General features: G+C 41.3%; 1 protein-coding gene across 13 annotated transcripts in view; it reads left to right on the forward strand.

The window, feature by feature from the left end:
- Nucleotides 1–18,730, forward strand: part of CYLD (CYLD lysine 63 deubiquitinase) — a 69,651-nt gene extending 50,921 nt beyond the window's left edge. For all 13 annotated transcript variants that reach the window (XM_045442735.1, XM_045442743.1, XM_045442736.1 and 10 more), the window contains 7 exons: nt 2,703–2,794; nt 3,673–3,739; nt 8,517–8,649; nt 9,905–10,013; nt 11,498–11,616; nt 11,893–12,109; nt 13,394–18,730. In XM_045442735.1, the coding sequence (XP_045298691.1) occupies nt 2,703–2,794; nt 3,673–3,739; nt 8,517–8,649; nt 9,905–10,013; nt 11,498–11,616; nt 11,893–12,109; nt 13,394–13,578 (922 nt within the window). In that variant the 3' untranslated portion in view covers nt 13,579–18,730. The remainder of the gene's footprint in view (nt 1–2,702; nt 2,795–3,672; nt 3,740–8,516; nt 8,650–9,904; nt 10,014–11,497; nt 11,617–11,892; nt 12,110–13,393) is intronic.
- The last annotated feature ends 984 nt before the right edge of the window (nt 18,731–19,714 follow it).

Raw genomic sequence — 19,714 nt, forward strand, 5'->3', positions numbered from 1 at the left:
GTGCCTAACAGTACACCCTCTTGTCTAATTCGCATGTCTGGCTTCTTAAACTTAATTTTATCTGGAAAAAAAAGGAGCAAAGGAAATTTTTATTTAATTTTTTATTTTATTTTATTTGAGAGAGAGAGAGAGAGGGAGGCAGGGCTTGAGCAGGGGAGAGGGGCAGAGAGGGAGAGAGAGAATCGGCGTGGAGCCTGACATGGGGCTTGGTTCCATGACCCTGATCATGACCTGAGCCAAAATCAGGAGTCAGACGCTCAAGTGATGGCCAGATACCCCATAGAAAATTTTAATTTGTAGAATAGCTAGTGTTGAATACTCTTGTGTTGGAAACAGATGAGGTGTATTTTATTAACACATTTCTTGGTTAAAGGAATCCATTTAGGCCTCCCTGCAGATCGCTTAAAAAAATGATGTTTTTGGTCATTTCCTAGTTTGTGAATTATAAATATGTCTTTGGTCACTGAAAGCAATTTGTAATGATACAAGCACAAGTAATAAGACATTAAGTAAAGACTTTCATAAGTGGTGGTAGCAGGGATACATGATAACGCCACATTATAAAATTTAAACTATGAAGTTAGGGCCATACATTATAAAAGACATCTGTTCACTCAGGAATATAGAGAGCCACCTATGGAATTTAAAGTCCATATTAAGGGGCGCCTGGGTGGCGCAGTCGGTTGAGCGTCCGACGTCGGCTCAGGTCACGATCTCGCGGTCCGTGAATTCGAGCCCCGCCTCGGGCTCTGGGCTGACGGCTCAGAGCCTGGAGCCTGTTTCCGATTCTGTGTCTCCCTCTCTCTCTGCCCCTCCCCCGCTCATGCTCTGTCTCTCTCTGTCCCAAAAATAAATAAACGTTGAAAAAAAAAATTAAAAAAATAAAAAAAAATAAATAAAGTCCATATTAAGATGAATTTTTAAGTCTTGTGGCACATTTTTATTGTTTAACAATTAAAATTTAAAAGAGTTTGAGGGGTGCATGGGTGGCTCAGTCACTTAAGTGTCTGACCCTTGAGTTTGGCTCAGGTCATGATGTCACGGTTCGTGGGTTTGAGCCCCACATTGGTCTCTGAGCTGGCAGCATGGAGCCTGCCTATGATTCTCTTCCCTCTCCCTCTCTCGTGCTCACTTGTTCTCTCTCTCAAAATAAATAAATAAAACTTAAAAAATTGTTTGATACAAGATTTTGATGAAAAAATGCAAAATATTGAACTATAAAGAGCATTCAGAATGGCCTACTATGTAACATAGCGAAGAAAGTAAATTATAAGGGAATAAATTTCCCTACTTCTGTCTTTTGTTTTCTTTACATTCTGTAATGGTGAAAATAACTGTTTTTTTTTTTTTTTTTTTTTACCCTTTAAGATAATTATGAGGCTTGATTTTTACATCAGTTACTTTATCTTATGCAAATTTTTAAATATACCCTCCATTTCTTCCCCCAAGTAATTGATAATGGAACAAGACAGATCAAATCCAAAACTCTGAGTCATGTTACCACTTCCTTCCTTCCGTCCCAGACACTCTAAGTCCATCAATAGACATTACTTGGATACTGTTGTCCATCCAGTTGAGAATCATGATTAACCAGACTCTGTTGCCCTGTCCACAGCAAGGACCTTGTTGTGATCGAGATTCCCTGTGTCTGCAGTGTTCGTACCTCTATTATAGCTGACTGGTTTTATTTGGAACTGAAACCCCTGCTTTCTCTATTTCAAGCTTCTCAAAGGCAGAGATCCTTTTTTTTCACCTTACTCTTTTCGTATTCCCAGAGGCTGACAGGTTAGATTACTGTGTAAGTGGTGGGTGCCCAGTATATGTTGGTTGCAAAGGGTTAATGAGTGAGTGAAGAGTCAATATACAAAATGGATATAAGATTAGCTAGTTCCCATTTTTCTCATTAAACATGTGGTGGCCTCTAAGGTTTCTTCTGAAGGCGTTTTTAGCATAGAATTTTGTCAGGGATTAACCTGAATGTATTAAATGTGTCCTGTATTCAGACAAAGATGAGAGAAAACGTCATGCACTCATGCACGTGATGACCGGCTTGATTGCACACCTTCAGTAGTTTCTTAGTGCCCTTTGCCATTCCCTTTGGTGGCTTTTTTGTCCTTTGGTATTGAAAGGACTCTCTCTTAAGTTGTTTTTTAAAGTAAATGCTTTGCTTTCTTAAGCAAATAGTATTAAAAGACCAGTCTTGGGCAGGGGGCAGCGCCTGGATGGGTCAGTCTGACTTCAGCTCAGGTCATGATCTCACAATTTATGGGTTCAAGCCCCGCATAGGGCTCTGTGCTGACAGCTCAGCGACTGGAGCCTGCTTCGGATTCTGTGTCACCCTCTCTCTCCACCCCTCCCCCACTCATGCTCGCTCACTCTCTCTCTGTCAAATAAATAAACATTAAAAAAATTAAAAAAAAAAAATCAATAAAAGACCAATCATCGTACTTTAAAAAATGCTTTTTCTTTATTAGTATATGACAGCTATTTTTAAGGCGTAGTAGTTAGTGTCTGGGATAATTCTGGTGCTAGATTTTTAACTTGCAAGCGTCAGGAAGTAGCCTGTAATTGTGATTTTCAAAATAATTGTCTAGCCTATTAATTTATGTATGACATGTTGGAATTATAGAAGAATGTGATTATCAAAAGTGCTATACTAATTTAGTGTATATGCCAGTGCTAATTGTTTGTTATCAACGTAGATACGGATATGTGTGTGCAACAAAGATTATGAAACTGAGGAAAATACTTGAAAAAGTTGAGGCTGCATCAGGCTTTACCTCGGAAGAAAAAGGTGACTCTTAATTTATAGGCTATGCATTCAAAATAACTTGAAAGCATATGCTAAATTATTGGTGGAAATGTGTGTCTCTGTAGCTTTGGGGGTTTTATTTTTAAACTAGAAATTCCTTTCCATGTGATGCGCGTTTTTTAAAAAGTTTTTCCCTAAATTCCAGTTAGTTAACATACAGCGTAATATTAGTTTCTATGTGCTGTGCAGTTTTGTCCCCTTTTTGTAAAATGCTTTACCTCTTCTAAAAGTGAGTGATGTGTGGGAAGCCGTCTAGTTGCGGTACCTTAAGGGAATAAATAGGTTTTTTCTTTCCTTCCAGTGTGATATTTGCCATTGTTTCCCTTTCTGTGCTGAAGGGTTGCATTGGGTCTGTCCCCAGTTTTCCAGGTAGCTTTTCCTGTCATAAAGGGAGTCAAAAAATGGCTAACTGGAATGAAGCTTATGGTCAGAGACCATATTTTAATCTATTCTGAGCTAATGGATTTGCTCAGAGATCCAGCTGCTGACTGTGAACATGTAAGCAGCACACTGTCACCGGCTGTAATGTTAAGAGCCTTGATAATTCGTTAACTCACAGGAAAAAAACAAAGTTACATTTCCAGTTTTATTCTACTTACCCCCTCAGAAGAAATTAAGGTGATTTCATTATACATGAATTATTATACCTTTTCATATGCAGTAAAGTTATAACAAAATTAGACTGTCGTACTTTATCATAATTATTTAAATACCCTTTATATTTTTCATAGGCAGGAAAACTTGGGAACTGTGCTTTTAATTAAATTGATTATGAAAATGAAGTCAGAATAAGAATATAACTATTATAAAAGAATAATTTAAAAATTTTGTCTGTGACTTGAGTTTTTATTTTCTTCTAGATCCTGAAGAGTTCTTGAATATCCTGTTTCATCATATTTTAAGGGTAGAACCATTGTTAAAAATAAGGTAACTTTTAAATTATTACGGAAGCATTGGAAAAAAATAGTCTTCATTTTCTCTGCTGTCATTCCATAGAAATGATTTCTTTAGTGATTACATAATATTGTATTTGTTTAGGAATCTTAATATGCTAGGTTCCTACAATGCAAATTAATTCAACTATTTAATTTGATCATTGTCCTCGCCATAGTATCATACTTAACTGGAAGAATGAATCCAGTGTAAATTTGTGCTTTTAATTTTAATCCTAGTAATAAATATCATTGCAAATCATTTTCTTATAAATCTGAACGTATCTTATAATTTAATCAATGAAAGGTTCTAAGGGAAATTAAAGATTCTAAGAGAATCTTATTCTCCCATCCAAGTACTAACCAGCCCCGACCCTGCTTAGCTTCCGAGATAAGATGAGATCGGGCGCGTTCAGGGTGGTACGTCCGTAGACAAGAGAGAATCTTATTCTCACCCAATGAGCTACCACGAGAATATGGTTTTGACTATCCGTCACTCAGAGAATTAATTTAGCCTCATAGTAGCTCTCTTGTTCCCTGTTTTGTAACTTACCTTTTTTTCTCCTCTGTCTTGAATGACAGTCTTGAATCTGATGCACCCAGGTTCTTAGTGAGATATTCTAAATGGATGAACTTTGTGGATGGTTTAATGTTCACAGTCTACATGCTGGACCCTTTTACAGTGTAGCTTGGGTTTCTCTGTTGAAAATCTTGCTCATTGGGGCGCCTGGGTGGCTCAGTCAGTTGAGTGTCCGACTTCAGCTCAGGTCATGATCTCACTGGTAGTGAGTTTGAGACCCATGTTGGGCTCACCGAAGCCTAGAGCCTGTTCGATCCTCTGTCCTGCCCCTCTCTCTGCCCTTCCCCTGCTCATGCTCTCCCTCTCAAAAATGAATAAACATTTCAAAAAAAAAAAAAGTCTTGCTGATTTACTATTTACTTACTTCCCTGAGAGCTAATCACAGACAAATACTCTTACTTATCTTTGGGTCCTAAGTGATGTTGTTTGATGCTAGTGTTGAATTGATGGGTAAGAAGGAAGGGAAGGAGGACAATACCACAGTTACAGTTTGATATTGTTTTGGAAGTTCTAACTAATGAAATAAGACATGATACATAAACGTCAAGAATACATGTTTATTATCTATTCAAAGATGGTAATAGCTATATGAACACCTAGAAAATCCTAGAGAATTGTTCAGAAACTGCTAGAATTGACAAAAGACCTTGTAATTTGACCATGTAGAGAGTAATCATGGAGAAATCAGTAGCACTTCTATATGTCTTCTAGCAAATATGAAAAAGGGACACTTTCATACTTCATAAAAGTACAAAATGCCGAGAAATCAATTTTACTGAGATGGGTTTTTTAAAACCCATCACAGAGCTAAAAGGTGATTTGATTAATTAGGGAAAAAAGATTGTATTCCAGGTAAAAATATTAAATTACTTAAAGATGTTAATTTTTGTAGAATCACTTGCACATAAGTAAGATCTTAACTTTTTTTTTTAACTCAGTGAAGTGATTTTAGAGTTCTTTACAGGATGAAATGGGTGAAAACATTGAAGTTTGAAGGTTTTTTAAAAAAGAGTTCTATTAAAAGCTCTAAGGCAAAGCAATAGACATTAAACAGTGTGATACTATATAAAAGTAGAAATGTGGATCAACAGACCTGAATAGAAAGCTCAAAAATAGAATTTCAGTATAAGTCAGCTTTCAAACACAAATGAGGAAAGAAAGCTGTGTTTGATACATGATATAGGAAATCTAACAGGCAATTTGGGAGAAAAAAGTCACTTTTTCTTCTTGAAGAAATAAATTTCAGATGATCAAAACAGTTTTTTGTTTTTTGTTTTTTGTTTTTTTTTGGTAGCCTAACACACCCTAGGTATGTAATAGACTCTGGTAATAACCTAGGATGAAGACAGCTATGATTCTCAGGGGGTAAGGAGGGCCAGACACACGTAGGAGTGCATCTCAGTGCTTGAAGGTCTTGTGCAGTTTGAAGAGGGCTCTGGAAAGTTCTGACACCCCTTGAAGGGGTCACTGTTCCCCTTCCCCTTCAGCAGCCCCTTCATGTGGAGAATCACTGGTTTAAAGATCATAAGAAGATATAAAAAGATGCTTTAAATGTTAGCCCTTCTTTTCCAAGTGTCATTCTTCACCTGTGTACCGCTTTCTGGTGGGGAGTCAGGTGATGTAACAAATAGGGGGAGGAGTACTGTAAAATCTGAAATAGTGGAACAGTCTGAGAGGCTGCATAGTAGTCTTAGAGGACTGAAGTGGCAAAGGACTTAGCTACCCAGGGGGATAAATGCGGATGTGATAACCAACATAATCAAATAAACAAAAATAGAATTCCCAGAAATAGAGCTTTAAAAATGTCTATCTCCACATATATACTTTATGGCCGGGAGGGGGGTACGTCACTGAATGCAGTATGTACAGCTGAAGAAAGAATTGCTCATTTGGAAGATGAATCTGAAGAAAGTACCTGGAATGTAGCCCAAAGGGAAAAGAAGTTGGCAAATGAGAGAGGATAAAAGACATGGAAGACAGATTCTTAGTGCAGTTCTAGAAGGAGACATTAGAGAGAATGGGGAAGAAGAAATAGTTTGATGGTTACTAACTGAAGGTTTTCCAGAATTTGGGGCAGACTTAAGTTCTAAGAAGAAAGATGCACAGAATTCCTGAGCTAGAAGAACCAGGACTGAATTGTCTAAGTCAGTGACTTATCACAGGATGTACTGTAGTAAGTCCAAGCTGAATTTAGAATAAAGGAGTAGTATGCAAGAAACAAGGACGAGTCAAGGTCGTAAATGTGGGTAAACTAAGCCTTCATACTCAAAAAACAATGGTAATGATAGTAGGGGTAATGGTGACTAATTCTGTGTGGGGTGTTAAAGAGAAGGTGAAACTAAAATCATAGCCACTAACGAGAGGATAGGGCACGGAGGTGAAGCGTGCCAAGAAAAGTAATGGAATCAAATCGGCAACAAGAAGCAAAGATACAGGACAATTGTCAGGTTGTGTTACCGAGTACTTCTCATTATAGAACATGGTCTGGGTATTCTTATTACACAGATGTATTCTATTCCACAGTGCAAGATAACCCAGAACCTGTAAAGAATTTTAGTGGCTGCCCATTAAGGTCTGTGTTATGAAGGTAGACAGACCGATATCCTACAATTCCACGAATGTTTTTATCTTCTCCGTCCGTCGATGTCTGTTTTATTCTAAGGCTATTGTAACCTTTGTACCCTTCTGCTTCTAGATTTTCTTAGTGGAAAACAAGCAATCTAAATTTGCAGTGTTGTACAATAGCACCAGCTTTCTTGTCATTCTTGTATTTGTGTGTCTTAATGACCAGCTAATTACTCTAGGGTTTAGCCTTCTAAAACTACAGTAATGAGACTTGAGTGCTTGCTGGGGTTTTTTTTTTTCCCCCTCCCCAGCCTCCACCCAGGCTCCTAATCCTTCTGCTTCAATATCACAAAGCTGTTGGTCTTACATAGTCACTTCTGGCTCTCTTCTCTCAATGTGGGTTCCCATCAACCACAGTTCTCCTTCCTTGTCACCGTTATTATTTCGAGTTCTCATGACTATTGACAATCTCTGCTGCTTCATGCTTTCTTAGTTTCCTGTCTTATTTTTTTTCCTGTTCCCTGTAAAATTTTTTTATGCTTTTGGCTTTCACAGAAAAATGCTGGTCTCCTACAGTCATCAACAACCAATTAAAATACCGATAACAGTATAACCTTCAGGTTTTTTGATTATCATTTGTGTTTATTTGTGGTGGGTTCTCATGAATCTCCTGGATTTGTTAACAAATAAGTTTTGTTTATTTCAGGTGTAAGTTGCTTTGGAAAACTGAGGGTTTCTGAAGGTTTGTCTCTGAATAGCTGTTTCATTATGAAAACCATGTTAGTAATTTTCTATAAAAACTTGAAATCTGGCTACAAGTAGGCTAATTCTGTACCCAGAAATTCTGCTGAAAAGATAAATCATACACTTAAAGATAATTAATCCTTTTGGTAGAGTTAGTTTTAAAGGCTAATGGCATTCTCTAGTAAAATATGTAAAAGCAAAATGTTTAATATAATGGTAACACTGTGATTGGCGCATGGAAGGAGCTTACGTGGCCTTTGTTGAATAAATGAGCGACCATCTAAAGAGACAGCATGCTTTCATGGCAGGAATAATAAGTGGTTGGTAGGGCACCTGGTTTCCACACGTAGTGCTGCTTTAAGTTGCCGGGAAGCAATGATTATTTTTCCCTAGATCTCCAGGCCTTCATTTCAGAAATGAAAAGTTTGGTCTAGAAGGACTTCAAGGGTCTGCCCCATTCAGATATATAAGAGTTTGTTTTCCTGTTTCAAGCATTAAATGCAGTTTAACTTTTAAACACTCAGTCAGTAGTTTAATGGATTGTTGATTAAAAATGATTTTTAGATGTGGACAGATACATTGAAACCAAGTTAGCTTCTGGTTGTTATTGTTCATACAGTGCTGCTTTGACTGCAGGTATTCCCTTATTTTTCTGCTGATCACTACGGGAACTTTTGAATATGAAAACCGAAATAAGAACTCACTTTTAAGGTTTTATGCAAAGTACACTTAATCTAAATTGCTGTCTTTCACCTGGTGTTCCGCCTACCGAGGATTACACCTGCAACCTCATACGTTCTCTGTCCTCAAATGCTGCTGGGACAGCTTCACATTCTCATTTAAGCATTTTGTAAATAAATGTTTTTTTCCTGTGTGCTTTTAGGTCAGCAGGTCAAAAAGTGCAAGATTGTTACTTCTATCAAATTTTTATGGAAAAAAATGAGAAAGTTGGAGTTCCTACAATTCAGCAATTGTTAGAATGGTCTTTTATTAACAGTAACCTGAAGTTTGCAGAGGTTAGTGATGATTGTATTCTATGTGACAGTCCTTGGTATTTTTAAGACTACTACTAGATTCGATAACTGTTAATCTTGCCCCATTGAGAACACACAAACTGTTAGCAAAACACAAATTAAAAAAAAAAAGTTCAGAGTTTCAGTTGTGTCCTGGTAGAAAACGTCTTAGAATTAAGATGGAACTTTTTGGATTTTTGGTGCCAAAGAAACTATAAAACTAATTTGTAACTTGAAAACTTTTAAGTGGTATTTAAAGCAAAGGGAAGACTTACGATTTTTTAAAAATTGTCATTCATTTTACCCAGCTTAATATTTAACGTAAACATATCAGCCAAGTGTATCAAAAAAGAATGTTTACTTTTCCTTCAACAAGAGACAAATTCACTTATATTGGTCTGTTAATGAACAAGTGATAGAAATTATTTTTCTTCTGCTGTTTACTGAATATCTTCATGATCTTAGTAGTACATGCTTGTGGTTCACTTTTATTGTATTTGTTTCTGAAAGAATGTTCTGGTAAAGCTTTGAACAGTTACAGTTATCTGTTAATAAGGAATGGTGTCCTTTGGTGACAACAGCTTCTTTATTGTACTTGTCAAAACAAGTTTTCTTTCTTCCTTCCTTCCTTCCTTCCTTCCTTCCTTCCTTCCTTCCTTCCTTCCTTCCTTCCTTCCTTCCTTCCTTCCTTCCTTCCTTCCTTCCTTCCTTCCTTCCTTCCTTCCTTTCTTTCTTTCTTTCTTTCTTTCTTTCTTTCTTTCTTTCTTTCTTTTGACAGAGAGACAGAGCCTGAGTGAGGGAGGGGCAGAGAGAGAGGGAGACACAGAATCCGAAGCAGGCTCCAGGCCCTGAGATGTCAGCATAGAGCCCGACGTGGGGCTCAAACTCACGAACCGTGAGATCATGACCTGAGCCGAAGTCGGATGCTGAGACACCCAGGCGCCCCTCAAAACAAGTTTTCTAAAACGTTGATTTTAAATATAAACCCACAGTAGAATATTAGATTGTCATCTTACTCTTAGTGACCCAGGGTTGTGGAACTGCCTGACCTCTGGGTGTCCGTGGAAGGGATCCTGAAAATATGCAGCTCATTGGTTCCCTGCCCTGACGCTCCACTTTCAGGCTCGGATCCCGTTCGCAGGCCATCGATGTCATGGCGGCACCACACCCTGGGGTGCCAGCCGTGGCTGCTTCAGTTTCATAGGGAACATTTTTTTTCAGCACTTTGATTCTAAAAATATATATATCTTGTTTTTAGGCACCATCATGTCTCATTATTCAGATGCCTCGATTTGGAAAAGACTTTAAACTGTTTAAAAAAATTTTTCCTTCCCTGGAATTAAATATAACCGATTTACTTGAAGACAGTAAGTATAAGATTTTTTGTTTGTTTTTCAAAAAAATTGTTTAGCGTTTATTTATTTTTGAGAGAGAGAGAGAAAGCACGCGCGCATGCATGAGCAAGTGAGGGAGGGGCAGAGAGAGAGGGAGATACAGAATCCGAAGCAGGCTCCAGGCTCTGAGCTGTCCGCACAGAGCCTGATGTGGGGCTGGAACCCACAGACTGCGAGATGAAGACCTGGGCCAAAGTCAGATGCTTAACCGACTGAACCACCCAGGGACCCCAGTTTTGTTTGTTTTTCAGAAATAGGCCAGTCTCATTAATTATGAGTAAGAGTCTTACAGGATACTGTTCTTCTGAAAGGCAATTTAGTATCTTAAGAGCCTGGAAATATTAAGCTAGTACTTTCAGTCCTAGATATTCTGAGAAAATAATCAGAGATGGAAGTAAATATTCTCTATGCAAATGTATTTATTGTCTCATGATTAAGAAATCAGAAACAATAGGAGAGGAGAGTAGTTAAATGAATTTTCGTGACTCTGTACAATGGAGTACTGCCATTATAATTCGTGTTTGTGAAGACCAAAATGTGAGAAGGTGGTTATGATGTAAAGCTAAGTGAAAAGGTAAGTATGTTGATACTTCCTATAAGAGGAGGCACGCACACGCACACTCACACACGGTTTATGTAAATATGGAGGTATAAGTCAGCCATTGGAGAAAACTCACAGTAGTGTGGACAGTGGTTGCCTCTTGCTAACTGAAATTATAGATGCTTGTAGTTCTCTTTGTACTTTGCTGTATCTTTGAATTTGCATCAGTAGGCATTTTTTAATCATGTGAAAACACCCTGGAATATACTATTTTTAATTTTTTAAAACATTTATTTATTTATTTTGAGAGAGTGTGAGCAGGGGAGGGGCAGAGAGAGAGGAGAGAGAGAACCCCAAGCAGGCTCCACACTGTCAGCACAGAGCCCGACATGGGGCTTAATCCCACGAAGCGTGAGATCATGAGCTGAGCTGAAACCAAGAGTTGGACACTTAACCGACTGAGCCACCTAGGTGCCCCTGCACTCACTTGAGGGGCGCCTGGGTGGCTCAGTTGGTTGAGCATCTGACTTCAGCTCAGGTCATGATCTCACGGTTTGTGAGTTCGAGCCCCGCTCGGGCTCTGTGCTGATGGCTCAGAACCTGGAACCAGCTTCGGATTCTGTGTCTCCTTCTGTCTCTGTCTCTCCCCGACTTGTGCTCTGTCTCTATCAAAAATAAATAAATGTAATAAAAAAAAATTTTTTTTTTAAATAAAAAATGGTCACTTGATCAGAGAAAATGTCTTTCAAGATATCCTGTGTCCAAGGAAATACAGTAACATTTATGGGGACCGGGAAGGACAGACCTGTTTGAATCTAAGTCCTTAATAAAGCTTAACCTTTTCCTTTTAACCCTTTTAATGGGAGAATACGTGTTTAAAGGCCCCCTGACCCCTCTCTCGCCCCTACCGCTTTAGCCCCCAGGCAGTGCCGGATCTGCGGGGGGCTCGCCATGTACGAGTGTAGAGAGTGTTATGATGATCCCGACATCTCAGCCGGAAACATCAAGCAGTTTTGTAAAACCTGCAACACCCAAGTAAGTGTGACTTCACTCAATGGATGTTCTCTTCTGAAATCGGAGATTATTTGAAGTTGGAAACATTTCAGGTTTTTGGAAAGTTTTCAGAGTCCTTATTAACTTGAATTCCTAATCCAGTGGGATTGTTTACGTGTCTTCTGTTTACGTGGTGGGCTTTTTAAAAGTACTCGGTTGCTGTTTGTAGGGATGGATTCAGTTAGAGCAAGTAGAGCCCCTTCGCCGGCAATGCTGAGTCTGGCCCGTGAGCGACATTCCCTTCCTGTTCCGTTTCAGGTCCACCTTCATCCCAAGAGACTGAACCATAAATACAACCCAGTGTCACTTCCCAAAGATTTACCCGACTGGGACTGGAGGCACGGCTGCATCCCCTGCCAGAAGATGGAACTGTTTGCTGTTCTCTGCATAGAAACAAGCCACTATGTTGCTTTTGTGAAGTACGGGAAGGATGACTCTGCCTGGCTCTTCTTTGACAGCATGGCGGATCGAGATGGTAGCTCAAATACCTTCCTTCTCCCTGTGGCCCTTTTCTCCTTTGTGCTGGGATAGTTCGTGGTGGGTCGTCTGTGCTGAGTAATAGAAGAGTGTGTGCGAAAAGCCTTCGAGAAGTATCTTGGGGACACAGGCTGACAGTCTCGAAGTGCACAGACAGCATTACTAAACTAAGGAATAATATCGTTGTGATATTTTGACACACAGGTGATTTTTGTAAAAAGAATCCTAGAATTCTCATTTTAGGGCTGAGAGGTTTTACTTTCGGCTTTGTCTTCTTTTACTTTCGCGCTCCTCCCATTTTCTGTTCGAGCCATGGTCACCGTTTATCGGGCGCCTATGCGCCCAGCTCTCTGGGAAGCACACTGAGTCTCCCACAAAATCCCTGCAAGATGGAGATCACTCCTCTTTCTCTGTTGTTGAGGCTGAAGCTAAGGTGCCTAAGGTCACATAGTTTGTATTTAACGACGTCTTGCTGACCTCAGTGCTTATGTTTTTTATACTGAACTACGTTGTCTTCTAAATGACAAAGCAAAGACTAGAATAAATGTCTTCTTTGGAAAAATCGGCCTATTCTGCAGGTAACGTGTTTCTTCCCCAAATGGGGAGCATGCTACCCCTTCTAGGCCCTTCTCTGGGATGCATAGGCATTATTTAACAGATGCGTTAACGAGCCCACATACAGTACCAGGGGCTCTACTGTAACTGACAAGCATCCCGATGTGAGACGTTGGGAAAGGCCATTGGGAGGGTAGGCCGGGAGAGGCTTTTGGGGGGCGCCTAGCACCACACCCCCCGGCGTTCTCATTCACTCTAATGATGTGTGAAGCAAAAGGTTTAAAATTTTTGGAAGTGCAATAGTATTCATTTTGCTAGATCTGCTCTAAACTGGATGATCGCATGGTGAGACGTGTGGGGGTGCTTCTGTCTGGGAAGGGACACGGGATGCGAGGAGGTGGATGCGTGCTTACGTGTATGCGGCACTGTTCACTAACTGAATACAGACAAGCCTGCAAAGCGGGTTTAGAACTTTGCTCAGGATCTGCCTCCTTTTACCAGCTTTATTCTGTTGGCCCCAGAATCCTCTCCGAGCCCAAGAAATGAGAAAACCGTCAAGAGTTAAAAAGAGGCTTTAACGTTTAAAAATCAGGAGTGAAACCAGGTCCTTCTGATCTGGAAAGTTAGCTTCCCTAAATTTAGCATTGTAAAATCGCTTTGGTAGGTCAGGGCAGCAAAAGGTTTAGAACTTTACTGCCCTAAATAGAGCTCTTCCTCTTTTCCGTAGGTGGTCAGAATGGCTTCAACATTCCTCAGGTTACCCCGTGCCCGGAAGTAGGAGAGTACTTGAAAATGTCTCCGGAAGACCTACACTCCTTGGACTCCAGAAGAATCCAAGGCTGTGCGCGAAGACTTCTCTGTGATGCGTACATGTGCATGTACCAGAGTCCAACGATGAGTCTGTACAAATAAGTGGGGTCATCTGGGCAGGGGCGGAAACCGAACGCGAGGCTTTAGTGTTGCATTTTACCTGAGCTGGCAGTCTTGTTCAGCATCCATTGCCGGCAATGGATGCCTTTGTGGTGATGATCCTTCAGAAAAGGATTCCCGTGTTTAAAAAACAAATTGCTTTTGTGTTACTGAAGTATTTAATAAGAAGCCTTTTGCACTCTAGAAAGTATGTTTGTGTTGGTTTTTTAAGAAGTCTAAATGAACTTATTAATCCCTGAAGCTTTAAGTTAAGTGCATTGATCATATGATATTTTTGGAAGCATAAAATTTTAATTGTGACAGTTTAAAACCTCTTTTAGTCCATTGAGAATGTAAATAAATGTGTCTTCTTTATGGACCAAGGATATGAAATCATTTTTCCTTTTAGCTAACGGTTGCCTTGAGGAAGAAATATTTTGGTTTTATTAAGCGTCTGCTTTCAATCCAGTTATTAAAATCGTACTGAGTTGGATTTGTTAATTCTTTCCTGTATACTGCTGGTTTCTGCATGTCAGCAATCTGCCGAGTTTCTGTGTTTCTGCAGTAGTGGTCAGAAAAATACTTAAATTCCATTCATGGTGTTGTTTTCTATTTGTTCTGCTTTTGAGATAGATCTAAGTGATCTTGTCATAAAACGTCTATTTTTGATGTAATTTTCCTGGGGATTAGACTGCACAGCAACTGAAGCTCTTCATTCATAGTTGTAACTGTCAGCTAAGAGGTTTTGGGGTTCTTTGTTTTTTGGTTTTTTGTTTTGTTTTTTTGGGGGGGGGTTGTTAAGGAACTCTATTTTATGGAACTGGGCACAATGCATTTTATTAAAGGATTGGGGTGATAAATATATTTCCACACAAATATATGGTCCATCAGAAAATAAATTTGAATATAGACTACTCATTAAAACCTCCCTGAAGAGATGTGTTGTCTGTGTAAACCTCTCCTGTTGTAAGACTGTCCAGAACTTCAGTGAGCTCAGCCAGTCTGCTCATTAAATGCAGTTTGCGCAGGAGATAATGGCAGTTACGATATTTTATGGAAATGTTGGCAGCAGCTTTATCCTCCTTCTGATTACGTAGAAAATGGATGTTTTCTCAGCTAATGTCCACAGTGTATGTCTAGACCCCAAGTGGATGTCGTAGACTAGAACCACAGATTATAAATGTTAGTGCTGTGGAATGTGCTATGGTCTGTGTTTTCTTTGAGTGTCGTTTTGTGGCGTTGTTGTCCTTCTGGAAAGACTTCCTAACCATGCAGAAAGACAGAAAAGTTGTCATGTGTATATAGCATATGACTTTATAAAACATTTAACGTCAAAACAAAGTGGAAAGCATCTTTATAAACCCTGCAATTACTTTTTATTTTTTTTAAAGTCTCGTTTAGCTTTGGTTCTGTCATTCCATTTTGCTAATATTCATTAGCTTTATAAATTGTAGTAAGGTACAAAAACTCATTTTGTAAGTTTTTTCATTTTTGAAATGAAAAAGTACATACATTTTACATGCGGTTTTGCTAAATGCTTGGGTGGGGTGGGGAGGTGGCTACTGAATCAGGGGTTTGGGGGTGAGGAGCCCAGACTGTGGGGCTGGCTCTGCCCCTGCCCCCCCCCCCCACTCGGGTACTAAGGGAAGGGCCTGGGGTGCACCATGTCTGAGGCTCTGATCTTCTGTAAGTCTAGTCACCCGTTAGTAAATAGGTGTTGAGTGAATAAATGGATGAATGAGCGTATCAATGTGATTTTTGAAAAGATTATTTGGAGGAATGACTAGGAATCTCTACCTAGATGAGATTGATTGGAATCTCTACCTAGATGAGATGAGATGAATTGAACAGTTGAAAAAGAAGGGAAAGTTCCTTGTCCGTAAAAATTAAAATGCAAGTTCAAGAAGGTGTGTCCTGCCCAGCCTCTTGTGGCGGAAGACTTGAAGAAGAGCCATCCGGGGCTCCCCATCTCACTCCACCCCCCACCCCGCATGGAGGCTCTTTCCAGGGGGCAGGGCCACATCTGTCAGTTATCTCTAAGGACATTTCCTTCAGGTAGACCCGTACGTCTGTTTAGTGTTGCCTAGGGCAGGAGGCACTCGGGATGCCAGGGCCAGCCGCAGTGCTCCGTGTGGAGGGCTGGGCTCTCCCCCTGGTCCTGGAGGGTCCCTCTGGGTGGCCCCTCCTTGTCCCTGCCCCGGCACAGCTGCGTGGGAAATGGGCGCCATCAGGGCTGGGCTGTGTGGTACCAGTGGCTCATGCATCTGCGGATTTATTTACATTTTAGCCCTAGATGTTCTCTAACATGTTCCCGTTGGCTTTTAAAATGCGTTGGTGATCTCATTTTCCTTATCATATCCAAAATCAAGATGGCAATATAGTAGAATTATTTATAACATGGTTTGTGATTCATAGCTACAAATAGAAAATATGACGAGTCCTGGTCCCCCACCTCCAACTAAATTCACACTTGTAAGAGTGTGTGTGTGTGTGTGTGTGTGTGTGTGTGTGTGTGTGTGTATTACCCCATATATATATATATATATATATATATATATTTATATATTTATATATATTTATATATATATATTTGGGGGGAAAGAGGGAGAGAGAGGAACCCTGTTGTGATGTAGAAGCTAAATGTATTTCGTCCCTCCCAGTCAGCTTTATAAAGGAGTTATAGTTTGACTCCGTCCGGGAAGAATGTTTTGTAAGACTGAGAAAACAGACTGAAAACCAAGAGAAACAGTAACAAAGTTCAGCACCATATAGTTGTTACAATTGCTGAGGATTACCTCCTTAGAATAGTTTAGGATCTTTATAATTCACGTTTGCCAAGTGTTATAGGTAAATGGCTTCTTTCTATCCCTTGGATCCATTTATTTTTTCACCTAACATAATTCAGGAACAAGGGGAAGACATAGTAATTAATCTTCTGCAGCTTGTATTGTCATTCAAAGTCCCGTTGTTTGAACTTGGCGTCTTCATAAGTTCAGGCTTCACTCCCCTCCTCTAGCTGGATATCCAGCTAGATAATTCTGCACCTGCTTGGGTGATGGTAGGCAGAGATGTGAGCCACTGGACATTTAGGACTGTGTCAGAAGGAATAGGAGACGTGGTCCTTGCCTCGAAACAGCTTAACACCTACTTCTGACAACAGGATCCTTACAAATGGTGACGTGTGAGGGCGACGGGTCTCGGGGAAAGCGCTGGGACACAAACAGCAACAGAAAAACTAACGGACTGGGGGACAAGAGACCTGGTTCCACCCTTTTCTCTGGCCCGTGCTCTGTTAGCCTGAGAGGACTTCTTGACCTCTTTAGACCTTAGTGTCCTCTGTATAACAAGGGCGTTGGAATATCGAATTTCATGGGGAAAAAAATACAAACTTCTAGGTCCTGGGCATGCCCGCTGGGTCTGACTCTTCATGCGTGGAGCCTAGGAAATTTGTTAGTAAAAGACCCCGCGAGGGGAGCCTGACCGCTGGCCAGATTTGAAAACGACTGAGCTAAAAGATCTCAAAATTATCTTTTCTTTTTGTGATTGTGCGGTCATGTAATGTTATCACAGTAATTACAGAAATGGGGGCAGTTGGATGTTTGTCACATTGTTTGTCACATTGTTTGGTTTACATATGAATTTACGTACGAAATGCATTTTAGTATACATATACCTCAACCCCCTGTTTCCTAGAGGCTTTAGCGGTCTTTGGAGCACACACATCTTCAGAGGATATCCGATGTTATTTGCCTGAACACTTGTCTTCCATTTTATTTCTTTAGGGGGAAACCGAGGCTCGCTCTGGGTACCAAAGAAATGGGAAAAACAAAACTGTGGCATGAAAGTAAAGAATCGTTTCTCACTGTCTGCTACTTTAGGATGAAACTTTTAACATTTGTATGAGAAGACTTTCCTCTGGGCTAATGGGGCCCCTTGTCATGAAGCCAAAAATGTCCTTGTTAAAGTAGGTGGAGTGTGATGCTTAACGTTAAATAGAAGTCCTCCTTCTCTGGCAGTGAGTGATGTTAGCCACGCACCCACGACCCCCCTTCAGCGAGAGGAGCGCTTGGACCCCCCGAGGCGGGTGGGGCGTGTGGAGGAGGAGAGCGTGTGAACGTGGAAGCCGGTGCACAGAGGGGAGGGGGGGAGGCCAGAAGGTCAACCCCTTACCGCATGGGGGTGCACGGGGCTCGCGGAAGACAGAGCTCCTGTGCGCCTCCTGGGGCGGGGGCGGGGGCGGGGGCGGGGACAGGTTGCGTCACCGCTCAGAGAGACCAGGGCTGTAGAGGGCGAGGCTGCCTTCGGGAGCGGACGCTGCACCAGTCTGTTCTGCTTCCAGAAGTTTCACCGGAGGGAAAAAGAGGAAAGGGGGCCCTTCGTCTTATTCTACATGCTGGGGCAGCTGCAGGGTGTCTCCGGAGTCAGAAAGCAGTGGTCAACAGCCAACCAGCCCTGGACCCAAGGGTAGTGGGGACGGGGGAAGGGGGTGCTCCCTCCCGACTGCAGTAGGGCTGGCGTTTTGCAGGCCACTCCAGAGCCCGCGTGGTTTCCGGACCTTTGGTCTTGGGCGTCTTTGTTTGACCACACAGTATGTTAGTCTCCCTGTCACTCGGTCAGGGGAAGGGCCAGTTAGGGAGGAGGGCAGTGCTTCCAAGCACCCCAGGCCTCACATCTCTCTTGCACTTTTAAGTACTGTCCGCTTTTGCTTGGTACTTTTTCTGGAGAGAGGAGGTTGGAGACTTGACCGTCAGTGGTTCTGTTCTGTAAAATGGCCTGCAGTACTGTTGAGTTTTAACTCCAGAGAGTCTTAGTGTCCTGTCACAAGCATTTTTTTTCTTTTTTAAGCCCGTTTGGAACTTCCCAGGGAAGTCGAGGTTATTCGTAAATGGGTGTAAAGGAGCACATTTGTACTGCGTTTCGCATATCTGGTGTCTTGTTCAACCATTGTTTTTTTCTTTTTGGCTTGAAGAATATGCCGTATTTATGAAGACATTTCTTTAAAAATAACACCACATAAACTATCCCTTTACGATCAGATTGCTCTGATTTAGCCTTAATTTTGTTAAACTTTTTAGAGATGAATGAAGTGCTCTGCTGTGGAAAGAAATGTACTATATACTATTTCTGTATCATTAAAACTAAATTTTTATGGTTCCTTTTCCTTGATTTCTTTGGGGAAGGGTTTCGGGTTACGGGACAGCTGGGGTTGAGCACAACCTCTTACGTGGTTGCGGGTGCCAGGGAGGAAGGTTCCTTTGGGGGAAGAGCTCTCCCTGGGAGCGCACACCCTTGTCCAGCCTCCGGCCTCCTTACGACTGCTTTGGAAAACTTGTCAGACTTTCCCTGCTCTGGGCGACGGGCCGACGGTCTCCGGGTTACCTCGTGGCAGCATGGCGCCCTGTCGTTTCTTAGAGTAACTGGGCATTTCCAAGCTCTGGTCCCGATTAAAGCTCAGTTCTAAACCACTCCAGTAAGAGGTTGCCCTCCTGCGCTTCCTCACCTCTAAACAAGGGCACAAGGCTGTTGACGAGAAGAATCGTGGGTCCCTGTCCCCCACAGCCACAAGGAGGTGGTTAGATGCTTTACTCTTCTGTGTAATCCAGAGAAGGGATTATATGATACCACACGATGGACCCTTTTATCCACTCTTAGGTACCGATGAAACAAGTCTTCCTTGGGACGCCTGGGTGGCTCAGTCGATTGGGCGTCCAACTTTGGCTCAGGTCATGGTCTCGTGGTACATAGGTTTGAGCCCCACATCGGGCTCTGTGATGACAGCTCGGAGCCTGGAGCCTGCTTGGGATTCTGTGTCTTCCTTTCTCTGCCCCTCCCCCACTCAGCGTGGGTGCGCTCTCTATCTTGGTAATAAATAAACATTAAAAAAAAAAAGTCTTCCTCGAGAATGACTTGGAGTTTAGTCACTTTATGCCAAGGTAGGAAAGCCAGATGGTCTGAGTGATACTGGTAATAATAGTACATTCAAGAATTTCCTTTTTCCTTCCTCCCTGTCTTCCAAATTCTTTTTTTTTTTTTTTTAAGTTTATTTATTTTGAGAGAAAGACAGCCTGAGTGGGGGAGGGGCAGTGAGAGACAGAATCCCAAGCAGGCTCCATGCTGTCAGCGTGAAGCCGGATGCGGG

The sequence above is a fragment of the Leopardus geoffroyi genome, chromosome E2, assembly GCF_018350155.1.
Source record: "Leopardus geoffroyi isolate Oge1 chromosome E2, O.geoffroyi_Oge1_pat1.0, whole genome shotgun sequence".
NCBI classification, from domain to species: domain Eukaryota; kingdom Metazoa; phylum Chordata; class Mammalia; order Carnivora; family Felidae; genus Leopardus; species Leopardus geoffroyi.